The following is an 11,649-nucleotide window of genomic DNA, read 5'->3' as shown; positions in this document are numbered from 1 at the left end:
CTGGCTCCCTGCCAATGCGCCTGGGAAAGCAGTGGAGGAGGGCCCTGGGCCCTGGCACCAGGGGAAACATGGATGGAGTTCTTGGCTCCTGGGCTCAGCCTGGCCCAGCCCTGGCCGTTGCAGTCATTTGGGGCATGAACCAGCAGATAAAGATTTCTTTGTCACTCTGCCTTTCAAATAAGTAAAACTACCAGGGCATCATTTTTTTTTTAATTTTTAAAAGATGTATATATTTATTTGAAAGGCAGAGTTACAGAGAGGCAGAGACAGAGAGAGGGCTTCCATTCACTGGTTCACTCTCTAGATGGCCACAACAGCTAGAGCGGGGCCGATCAGAAGCCAGGAGCTTCTTCTGGGTCTCCCATGGGGGTGCAGGGGCCCAAGCACTCGGGCCATTTTCACTGCTTTCCCGGGCCACAGCAGAGAGCTGGATCGGAAGTGGAGCAGCCGGTCTCAAACAGGCGCCCCTATGGGATGCGGGCATGTAGCATGGTTTTACTGCCATGCCACCGCGCTGGCCCCAGGGCATCACTTTTTGGTTGTCTCAGGACAAATGGGAATTCTAACACTTCTGAGAGCTTCAGCTTCCTGCTTTAATCTCTTAACCTTGAACGATTCAGAAGCTAATGTGTTACTACTTCAATTATCAGAAGAAAACAGCCTTGCTTTCCCATCTCCATTTTTCTTATTTGTTCCCTTTATGCCCATTAAAGCACCCGGAAGCACACGGGCCAGGACGTTCATCCTCTCTGAGGACCACCCGGCCTCTCCCAGCTCGCGCTCCCGGGCCGGCAGGCGCAGGCAGCCTGGTGTGGCCGTCTCTGGAAGGAACACGCGATGGGAAATGAGCTTCCAAGCACGCGGGAAGCCACCTTTATTCTCCCCCTCACTGCTGGCCACCCTCGCCGGCTGTGTTCTCCGAGGCGGTGGGGACGGAGGCCGGCGCACGGCGTGTGGGGTGAGGGCTGTCACCATTCTACTGGGGGCAGGTGCACAGGGCACTGGCCCTTGTGAATGACAGAGTGGGAGACAAGCAAGTCTCCTCATTGTTCTGGGGTGTGGGAGGGCCTGGACGCGGCACTGCAAAACCCAAAACCGCCCACCAGTGCTGGGCCTCGGGCGGCAAACCCCAGGCCAGAAGTGCTGCTCACTGCCCCAGGCTGTCTTGGGACAGAAGGCAGGCCACAGGCTGGAGGCGGCCACGCGGCTGTGACGCAGGCAAAGCGAGCGTCTCTCAGCGCTTCTCTGAGCTGCAGGTGGGACCTCGTGGGGAGAGCCGCTCCAGCAAGGTACGCCAGGCCACCCCTCGGAAGCCGCTTAGCCTTCCTGTTCCAGAAGTCTCTGGCGCGTTTCCAATACAATCTCCTCCGTTATTTCTGGCTTTAAGATGTCTTTGATCTGAAAAAAAAACAAAAAGGAAACAAGGTGTTTGTTGGTAAACAAACCCACCATCCGCAGAGCCGCCGCGCACAGCCAGCCAGCCCGGCCCACACAGCCCGTTCTGCTCCTCGTCACACTCGGCGGGCGCAGCAGGACAGGATCTGCCGCCCCGGCCTGCGCGGTCAGCAGGACCCGCTGGCGTACGGTGACGCCGAGAACAGCTCTGACCTGACATCCACTAAAGGAAGGAGCTGGGGGCCAGCCCTGTGGTGCAGCAGGTCAAGCAGTGACCCCGGCATCCCACATGGCTCCGGTTCAAGTCGACTCCACTTCTGACCCAGCTCCCTGCTGATGCGCCTGGGAAGGCAGCGGGAGATGGCCCAGATACTGGGCCCCTGCACCCACGTGCGAGACCCAGATAAGGCTCCTGGCTTCGGCCTGGCCCAGCCCCAGCTGTTACAGCCTTTTTGGGAGTGAACCAGCGGATAGAAGATCTGTCTCTCTCGGTAACTCTGCCTTTCAAGTAATAATAATTTTAAAATAAGACAGCAAACAAGCAGAAATTTGGGCTGCACAGGACAAAGTCCGGGGTTAGTGTCCCAAAGCAGGCCCCTCTGGCAGACCCAGCCCGCCCGCCTGCCCGCCCACGACCACACTGAGAACGCTGCCGGTGTCTGGGGGAGGACCCAGCAGGCTCCCAGGGTGGCTGTCAGCTCATCCTGACGGCCACAGCAGGGGCACGTGGAGCTGAGGGCGCGCTGGACTGCCCGGATCAGGGGTCCCGGAGGACACGGGCAGCCCGGGGTACCTGATGCGGCAGGGACGCCTCGTAGCAGTACAGGATGCTGGTGTCATACAGCATCATCCTCTGGGTGGCCAGCGCGACGACGCAGTTCCGGAGCCGGGATATCACCTCTCGGTCGGCGAGGGACACGGGCTGGGGGAGCCCAGGGAAGGGCCACAGAGCAGGGTGGGTGAGTGACTGGCCCCGGGACTCGCGACAAGGACCGCTTTCCTGACGCCAGTGTCACCCTGGGACTGCACCCAGGCGGCTGGCTGCGAGGGAGGGCGACAGAGGGCTTCCACAGCTCCCTGCCTGGCACCCTGCAGCTCTGCCTTCTCCGCCCACCAAGAGAGACCAGTCATCGGGGAGAAGGCAGGGCCGCGTCCACGAGCAAACCTCCCTGGAGGAATGCAAACTCAGACGGCAGCAGGCTGGTGAGGCTCCGCTCAGGGCCGGGCTCCCCCCAGGGTCACATCGCACAGTGACATCGGGGCCGCCTGAGCTCATGGAACAACACCCCTAGCGACACAGGGCAGTGGGGACCAAAGCAACACGTGGCACCGGGCAACGTGGCTCCCTCACCTCCAGGTCTGCGATGAAGCCCCCCGCGTCCTCTTCCTTGTACTCGGGGGTCGGGTAGATCCAGATGAAGCCATTGTTGCCAAGGATCACGGAGGCGCCGCAGGGCAGGTCGTGGAAGTGGGTCTTCTGCCGCTTCACCAGCGAGGGCGACACCTGCACCAGGACACCTTGGCCTAGCTGCAGAAACACACGGTGAGCAGGACCGCCCGCGGACGCGGTGCCCTTCCGCTAACACTCGCTGTCGCCAGCATGCACTCCTATGGAGCACGCGTCTGGGCTCACGACGCCCCGACGGGAGACTCCCGGCACTCCCTGCTGTCATTCCCCTCCGCGGTGGCCGTGACGCGCTGACGCACGGCTGGCGCGCTGGCTGTCAGGGGAGCCGGCGCTGGTGAGGACCTGAACACCAGCTTCCTGTCGGCCAAGAAGCAATGACCCCAGCGCCTGCACCTCAACCCCACATGCCTGTCTCGCCGGCGAGATGGGTGCTCCTGGCCAAGAGCTGGGCCAGCCCTAAGTCCGCATGCTGCTGGGGGTCGCTGCCCCGGCCCGTGGGGTCGCATGTCACCCGGGCCGTCGCTGAGGTCTGTTCCACTCAGGAAATGCAGCGCTCCACCCACTCAGAGCCAAGGCTAATAACTCGTAATGTGTTAAGAAGTAGGCTGTCTTAAAAACAAACAGCCTCGATAATGTTGCCTCCCACAGGAACAGCCGAGGAGTGTCACCTGCAGGCCCAGATGACAAACCCATCTGCAGCTAACAGTATTCATGTTATCAGTGGGGCTTTGTCTCGGGCTGCAGCGCCCCCTGGAGGGAGCAGAGAATACAGCTCTCAGGCCTCATTGTCGCTTACAAAGCTTACAAAGCTCCCCACCCACGACCACCAAACGCAAGGAGCGATCAGTGCGGGGGACGCCCGCCCGCCCGCCCGTGCGCTTCACCCCGGGGTTCCCTAAATCAGAGTTTCAGGACCAGGGCAAGTCAGATGCAGGCGGGCACCCACAACAGCAAGAGCCCACTTACTTTGCCGTATTTCAGGCTCCTCGTGTGCAGAGAAACGGCTCCGTCCGAGAACACGGCCTGGACCTCAGCCTGGCCGGGGTGATGAAGGAGCAAACAGCGGCCTCGCGTGGCCCCACCCCTCCATCAACTCCTCCTCCGGCTCCGCCCCAAGAGCCCGACTCTGGACCGTGCCGTGGGCAGGTGGCATGCCCCAGGCCTCCCGTCTCGGCCAGGATGCCAGGTGCACCATGGCAGGGACCCCACCCATCGGGGAGGCGTCCGGGGTGCAGGATACACTGATGAGGTCCCCTTCCTGCAGGAAGCCCCTCATGGCCAGCTCGTCCTCCGCGGACCTCCTTCTCTGAAACACACACAGCATGCGCACGTCAGCCGGCACAGCGCTCTGCCCGCGGCCGCGCTCACACCCGCGAGATCTTGGAAGCCAACCACAGCGGCCACACGCTAGGACACACTGGAACAGCCACGCACTAGGATGGCCACACGCTAGGACAGCCACGTGCTCAGACAGCCACACACTAGGATGGCCACACGCTGGGAGGCCACCTGCTCAGATGGCCACACGCTACGAACGAAGGCCCGAGGGGTTCACCTGAGCCGCCCACCCTCAGTGGCTCCCATGGGACACACCACCTGCTGATCCTGACGCCTGTGTCTCTGCTCACGTATTTGCGTTTATCTCCGACTGCCTGAGCTCATTTAAATTCTCTCCAGCCTCCAAGGATCAATTCCGATGCCAGCCCTGCCTAGGAGCGGCTCTCGCTGAAATTAATCACTCCTTTTGTCCGCCGGCACGCTGCCAGGTGTTTGTTGTCAGTTATCTCTCGGCTCCAGCCGGCTGGAAGCTCTCTGGGGAACTCAGCCATGCCTCCTTTATCTTGGCATTCGGCTCAGGACCCCGCGCAGCGAGCGCCCGTGAGAAAGGTGAGCCGTGGCATCTTACAGAAGGGCGCGGCCGTCTGGAATGTCTGGGTGAGCAAACGCCATTCAACAGACTCCTCTGCACTCGGCTTCCCGGGGATCACCGGTGTGAGAGCTCTGCCCTGCGCTGACCCCACCCCGCACCCCGCCTGCGCTGGGGCACCTGGGCCAGGTGAACAGCCGCACAGCGACCTGGGCAGCACACAGGGACGCCCCGAGCGCGGGGCAAAGCTCCCCGCTGGAGACACGGGCCCCCGCCTCTTGCTGGCCCCCAGGAAGCCCCAGGAGCCCGCCGGGGCCCCTACCAGCTCTCCTCCAGGGAGGTTCATGGACGACAGGAGCAGGACTGAGTCGAGCCTGGAGTTGGTCTCCACCTTCCACCTCTTCTGCTGAACCTGCAGACAGACCCCGCACTCCTGGACACACGCTCCGGGGCCAGCGCGCACATCGCAGCTGACAGTAACCCCGGACGTGACGGGCCTAATGGCCCCATCACCGTCACACGGCGGCCTAACGCAACTAAGCATGTCAGCAGGGCTAACCACGAGTGACCATCCCACTCAGGGAAAGACCCCACTCGCCTCGGCTCGGCGAGACGCCGGCGCCCAACGTACCTCTGTGATCCTCCCCACCACAATGTCTCCGACTTCACCGTTGTATCTGGAAGAGAAAACAAACAGGCACCCTCAGCGCCCAGACTCCTCCAGGCCCGGTGCTGTCGGGGGGCCCGGCCCGGCCGGCGAGAGCGGACTTCTCGCAGACCCCACGGCTGTGCTCCGGGATGGAAGCTTCAGACGTCCTGGGCACAGCCTGACCAGCCAACCTCCAACAAGTCACTTCCTGCAAGCACTGTGTTGAGCCTAAGACCCCTATCCTGTCACATCACAGGACAAGGAAAAGCATGGGCTATCCCCCTGCAGAACACGGGTGTGTTCTGTGCCCGACAAAGGAAAAGGGACAAGGACGCCAGGCAGAGGGATGCCAATGCCACCGCACCACGCTGCCGGCCGGCTCCCACCCGTGGCCTGCGGCCTGCGCTCCGGTGCTGTTCCCTCGCTCCCAGCTCCACCACTGAAGGCTTGGCAGAGGCCACTTCGCCTTCAAGCCCACCCTGGCCTCCAAAGGCTTCTGGACACCGCGATGCTGGCGCACTCCCCGGATCTCAGCTGCCGGAACGGCCAGCCACCGCCATCACCATTTAGGTGCACGGCCCCTGATCCACCCCTGCCCCCAACAGCCCCACGGCCAGCGACTTCCACACACAGAAGGCAGCCGGGTCCACCCTCTGCTCCCGCCCCCAGCAGGCCGCTGTGCGCCTGCCTCTGCTCCCTGCCGGCACCCACTCCCCCGACTCCCTGGCTTCCTTCCTGGGGCTCCCCCTTATTGCACGGCTCCGAGACTTTCCAGGTGCCGCCTGGCTGAACGCCACCGGGGCTAGGAGGCAGCGTGCGGAGGAGGGAGCCTGGCTCGGAGCGCCCAGGCGGTGGGGGACGCGTCTGCCGCCCACAGCAGGGTCAGGCTGAGGCTCAGGCCGTGGCAGGCGGGGTGGGAAAGGCCTGATGGGACAGGACGGGAGCGCGCACCTGTTGCTCTCACCTGGTTTTCAGCGCTTTCACGCAGATCAGCTTGTTCACTCGCTCCACACAGCCGGCCACGGAGGCGATGAGCTTCTCCTCCCCCATGTAGGTCCCGTGGCCCCTGTCGCAAGAGGCAGAGACGCTGGGACCTGGGACCCGGGTGCCCTCTGCACTACACATGAGCTCCTCCAGCCCCGCCCGCTCCTGCTGCCCTCCCTGCGGGCCACACACCTTCTCCGAGAGGTCCTTCCAACGTCACCGCCTCCAGCAGCCCGCCTGGCCCATCCCAGGGGCCAAGTCACCGTGTGAGACCTCCACGGCCACACCGGGGTGCTTGCTGTGAGTCTCGGTTACCCCACTTTTTTTTTTTTAAAGATTTATTTATTTTATTTGAAAGTCAGATACACAGAGAGTAGAGGCAGAAGGAGAGAGAGAGGGAGAGGGAGGCGGAAGAGAGGGAGAGAGAAAGGTCTTCCATCCGCTGGTTCACTCCCCAAATGGCTGCAACAGCCAGGAGACAGGAGCTTCCTCCAGGTCTCCCACGTGGGTGCAGGGGCCCAAGGACTTGGGCCATCTTCCACTGCTTTCCCAGGCCAGAGCAGAGAGCTGGATCGAAGTGGAACAGACAGGACTCGAACTGGCGCCCATATGGGAAGCTGGCACTGCAGGTGCTGGCCCCGGCTACTCCACTTCTGATCCAGTTCCCTAGGAGGCAGCAGATCCCGGTCCCCGGCACACATGCGAGAGACCCAGACTGAGTTGCCGGGGTCCTTCCTGCCTTTGGCCTGGCCTAGCCCTGGCTCTCGTGGGCGTTTGCGGGAGCGAAACGCCAGATGGAGGGTCTCCCCTGCCTTTGCTATTACAGACAAAGCAAACAGTGTCCCCCCACTGCCGCCGTATCCCCAAGCACGCTCTCCATTTATGCCTTATTTGTTGCTGTTTAAGATTTATTTATTTATTTCAAAGGCAGAGTGACAGGGAGACAGACAGACATACCTTCCATCCCTGGCTCACTCCCCACATGGCTGCAAGGGCTGGGGCTGGGTCAAGCCAGGCCAGGAGCCCTGAGCTCCACCAGGTCTCCCACGTGTGTGCAGGGCCCAAGCCCTTGGGCCATCTTCTACGGCTTTCCCAGGCCACAGCAGAGAGCTGGATCAGAAGTGGAGCAGCCGGGACTCTAACCTGGGCTGGGATACGGGCTGCTGGGGCCTCAAGCCATGGCCTAACCCCTGGTGCCGCAACACTGACCCCACTCCTTGTCTGTCTGTTGTGCTAACATATTCCTTTTTCTTTTTCTTTTCTTTTTTTTTTTGACAGGCAGAGTGGACAGTGAGAGAGAGAGAGAAAGGTCTTCCTTTGCTGTTGGTTCACCCCCCAATGGCCGCCATGGGCCTCGCGCTGCGCTGATCCGATGGCAGGAGCCAGGTGCTTCTCCTGGTCTCCCATGGGGTGCAGGGCCCAAGCACTTGGGCCATCCTCCACTGCACTCCCTGGCCACAGCAGAGAGCTGGCCTGGAAGAGGGGCAACCGGGACAGAATCCGGTGCCCCGACCGGGACTAGAACCCGGTGTGCCGGCGCTGCAGGTGGAGGATTAGCCTAGTGAGCCGCGGCGCCGGCCAACATATTCCTCACTATCTGTGTCTCCCCAGACGCCAACTCCGCCAGGACAGAATTCATTTTGTTCACTGCTACACCCAGACCACACGGACTACAAATACATGGCGAAAGTACGAACACAGGAATGAATTTTAACATTTCGGAGATTCCAACAACCTCAAACTTGGGGTGGGGCCAGCAGGTTGGGCCTCTGCCTGCAGCGCCGGCATCCCATGTGGGTGCCGGTTCAAGTCCTGGCTGCTCCACTTCCCATCCAGCTCCCTGCTATGGCCTGGGAAAGCAGCAGAGGGCCCAGTGCTTGGGCCCCTGCACCTGCCCGGGAGCCCCGGGAGAAGTTAGGGGAGTGGTGGTGGGTGTGCAAGTGTTCAGCCTGGAGCTAAGAAGCCGGCCTCCCACATCTGGTGCCAGGGTCTGACTGCTGGCTCTGGCTTCCTGTGAACACAGACCCGGGGAAGCGGCAGTGACAACTCAAGCGACTGGCTCTCTGCCACCCACGTGGGAGACCCACGTTGCGCTCCTGGCTCCTGGCTCCAGCCAGAGGGTTGCAGGCATTTGAGAAGTGAAACAACACTCTGTCTCTCTCAAAAATAAATAAGCAGGGGCCGGCGCCACGGCTCACTTGGTTAATCCTCCACCTGTGGCACTGGCATCCCATATGGGCACTGGGTTCGAGTCCCAGTCACTCCTCTTGCTGTCCAGCTCTCTGCTGTGCCCCGGGAGTGCAGTGGAGGATGGCCCAAGTGCTTGGGCCCTGCACCCCATGGGAGACCAGGAGAAGCACCTGGCTCCTGCCATCGGATCAGCGCAGCGCGAGGCCCATGGCGGCCATTGGGGGGTGAACCAACAGACGAAGACCTTTCTCTCTGTCTCTCTCACTGTCCACTCTGCCTGTCAAATAAATAAAAAATAAATAAACAAATATTGATGCTGAAGATGATGTACACCCGGCAAACGTGCATTCCTACAAAAAACCAAGAGGCTGAAACACTGCCAGTGCTTATCTCTGCCGGCGATCTAACGGTGAGTCTTGTATCTTTCCCATCCGACCCTTCAGTGACTCCCGTCAGTAACTCTTACAGATCAGGAACCGGACCTCTGATAAGGTGACTGGCAGGCGGGGAGCCCCCCTTGTCCCCCAACTACAAGGCACAGCGTGTATTCGTGCAAGGTAGTTCATGCAACCTTGGGTCTGCCTAAGCCCACACAGGTTACGACCCCTACCCTGGGCCCAAGCTGGGGCGGGGGGGGGCTCAGGGAGGAGGAGAGAAGCCAAGTCTGCCCTCCCCCCGCCCCCGGCTGGGAACCGCAAGGTCCCCGACTTACCGCCCCCCGGCCCCGCACACCGCCGGGACCCGCAGAGACCCCGACTTACCACCCCCGGACACGGCCAGGACCCGCGGAGTCCCCTTCCTCCCGCCCCCGCCCCCAGACACCGCCGGGACCCGCAGAGACCCCGACTTACCGCCCCCGCCCCCGCACACCGCCGGGACCCGCAGAGACCCCGACTTACCGCCCCCGGACACGGCCGGGACCCGCGGAGTCCCCTTCCTCCCGCCCCCGCCCCCAGACACGGCCGGGACCCGCAGAGACCCCGACTTACCGCCCCCGCACACCGCCGGGACCCGCAGAGACCCCGACTTACCGCCCCCGCCCCCGCACACCGCCGGGACCCGCAGAGACCCCGACTTACCGCCCCCGCCCCCGGACACCGCCGGGACCCGCGGAGTCCCCTTCCTCCCGCCCCCAGCAAGGAACGCCCAGAGATCGGCGCTTCAGACCCCCAGAGTCGGGGCCGCCAGAGTGCAGGCGAGGCGGCGTCAGGGACTCGTCTCGCAGACGACGCCGAGGGGCTGCCCTGGGCCCCCGGTCGGGCCCGCAGACCACGTGCAGAGCCCTGCGGCCGCCCCCTGCACCCCGGGGCCCCCCGTACCGCATGAAGCCCGTGTCCGTGGTGATCGTGTCCCCCGGCACCACCAGGTGCTTCTTGGTATCACGCCCCAGACTCTCGCTGGGAAGCTTCCTCGCCACCGGAAGGCGCATCTCCATCGCCATCTTGGCGCCAATAACCTGCGCAGGCGCAGCTCGGCCCGGAGCCGCGGAATTCAGCCCGGCAACTCCGAGAGGGGCGGTCTGGGGCGGGGCCTCAGGGCAGCCGCCAATGGGAGCGCACGGTGTGGCAGCCATGTTGACTACTGGCAACCGTTATGTTAACCTGAAGGGGAGGAATGCGGAGTTTCCACGTTTATTACTGGCAAGGGTGCACCTGTGGCGTGATGGCATTCCACAAGCTGTTGCTTGTGGCTTTTTATCAAAGCTGTCTGGTACTGCCATCCTACTTATTGTTTACCAGCGTTAGACGTAATTGAGGAATGGGCCTCTGAGTTTCCTCCCAGCTCTAAGCCGCTAAAATCTGATTTTTGTATGACAGCGCCCAGGAGGACACGATTTCAACAGAAAGCATAGCCATACTTTCTTTTTTTCAAAAGATTTATTGGGACTGGCGCTGGGACGCAGTGGGGTAAGCCGCTGCCTGCAGCGCTGATTTCCCATTGGGCGCCCAGCTGCTCCACTTCCCATCCAGCTCCCTGCTGATGCGCCTGGGAAAGCAGTGGAAGATGGCCCAAGTGCTGGGGCCCCTGCACCCTCGTGGGAGACCTGGAGGAAGCTCCTGGCTTCGGCCTGGCCCAGTTCTGGCCCTTGCAGCCATTTGAGGAGTGAACCAGTGGATGGAAGACCTCTCTGTCTCACTGTCTCTCTGTCTCTCTGTCTCTGTCTCTCTCTCTAACTCTGCCTTTCAAATAAATAAATGCTTTTAAAAAGACAGTGTTTAAGGAGCCAAGCAATTTCTAAAGCAGTGTTCCAAGTTTAGGGAAAAAAGATTTATTTGAAGGGCAAAGCCACAGGGAGAGACAGCGAAAGATCTCCCATCTGATGGTTCACTCCCCAAGTGGCCAGAAACTAGGAACCAGGAACTCCCCCCCCAGGTCTCCCATGCAGGTGCAGGGGCCCGAGCACTTGGGCCATCCCCTGCTGCTTTCCCAGGAGCATTAGCAGGGGGCTGGATCGGAAGTGGAGCAGCCGGGACTTGAACCTGCACCCACATGAGATGCCAGAATAGAAGGTGATGGCTTAACCCATTGTGCCCTGGCGCCAGCCCCAAGCGCCCCGCTTCACACTGTTCCCAGTGGCCCCAGTCTGGGTCAGAACAGCCGCCTCACGGCTGCTGGGTCAACCCAGCCCGCACCCCCACCCGCGGGCAGCACACCGGACACTGCTGAGCCAGCTGACTTCTCTGAAAAAAGAGAAAGAGAAGTGAAGCGAAGCAGGCCACACCCCGCGAGGCAGGTGTGTGTGGTGGAGAGGGCAAATGCGCACACACAACCAAGGCCTGCACCTGCGTCTGTGCCCACAGCAGCCTCCGCCCGCGTGCCGGGCACTGCCTGTCACGTCACAGGAGTCCCTGCCGGTGGAGCGATGCCTGTCCCGTGTGGTCTTATCTGCCACTCCTGCTTAAAGGAGCTGTGCCTCCCGGCCCCTCCTAATCCCCTCCCCCTCCCTCCTCGTCCCCTCCCCTCCCCCACCTCCCTCTGCCCCTCCCTCCCTCTCCCTCCTCCTCTCCTCCCTCCCCTCCCCCTCCACCTACCCCTCCTCTCCTCCTCCCTCTGCCCCCTCCCTCCCTCTCCCTCCTCCTCCCCTCCTCTCCCTCCTCCTCCCTCCCTCTTCCCCCTCCCCCTCCACCTACCCCTCCTCTCCTCCTCCCCCTGCCC

At 62.1% G+C, this 11,649-nt stretch overlaps 1 protein-coding gene across 2 annotated transcripts; it reads right to left on the bottom strand.

The window, feature by feature from the left end:
• Nucleotides 1–850: 850 nt before the first annotated feature.
• Nucleotides 851–9,959, bottom strand: EXOSC2 (exosome component 2). Of its 2 annotated transcripts, XM_002723610.6 has the most exons (9): nucleotides 9,813–9,959; nucleotides 6,284–6,385; nucleotides 5,302–5,347; nucleotides 4,993–5,082; nucleotides 4,044–4,109; nucleotides 3,770–3,838; nucleotides 2,747–2,923; nucleotides 2,189–2,317; nucleotides 851–1,398 (listed from the first exon to the last, which is right to left on the bottom strand). In XM_002723610.6, the coding sequence occupies exons 1-9, from the start codon at nucleotides 9,932–9,934 to the stop codon at nucleotides 1,318–1,320; spliced, it is 882 nt and encodes a 293-aa protein (XP_002723656.1). In that variant the 5' UTR covers nucleotides 9,935–9,959; the 3' UTR covers nucleotides 851–1,317. The 2 variants fall into 2 exon arrangements, with proteins under 2 accessions (XP_002723656.1, XP_008250431.1); XM_008252209.5 differs by lacking the exon at nucleotides 4,993–5,082.
• Between the last annotated feature and the right edge of the window lie 1,690 nt (nucleotides 9,960–11,649).

Source organism: Oryctolagus cuniculus, chromosome 1 (assembly GCF_051225735.1).
Source record: "Oryctolagus cuniculus isolate XC-2025 breed Fujian yellow rabbit chromosome 1, ASM5122573v1, whole genome shotgun sequence".
NCBI lineage: Eukaryota > Metazoa > Chordata > Mammalia > Lagomorpha > Leporidae > Oryctolagus > Oryctolagus cuniculus.
The sequence above is the reverse complement of the archived record's forward strand: the minus strand, read 5'-3'. Positions and strand labels throughout refer to the sequence as shown.

Coding starts and splice junctions, on each gene's coding strand:
- EXOSC2 (XM_002723610.6), bottom strand. CDS start 9,934: ATGGCGATGGAGATGCGCCTTCCGGTGGCGAGGAAGCTTCCCAGCGAG. Junction 5,348..6,283: donor GTGAAAGCGCTGAAAACCAG/GTGAGAGCAACA, acceptor TTTCTCTTCCAG/ATACAACGGTGAAGTCGGAG. Junction 5,083..5,301: donor TGGTGGGGAGGATCACAGAG/GTACGTTGGGCG, acceptor GTCTGTCTGCAG/GTTCAGCAGAAGAGGTGGAA.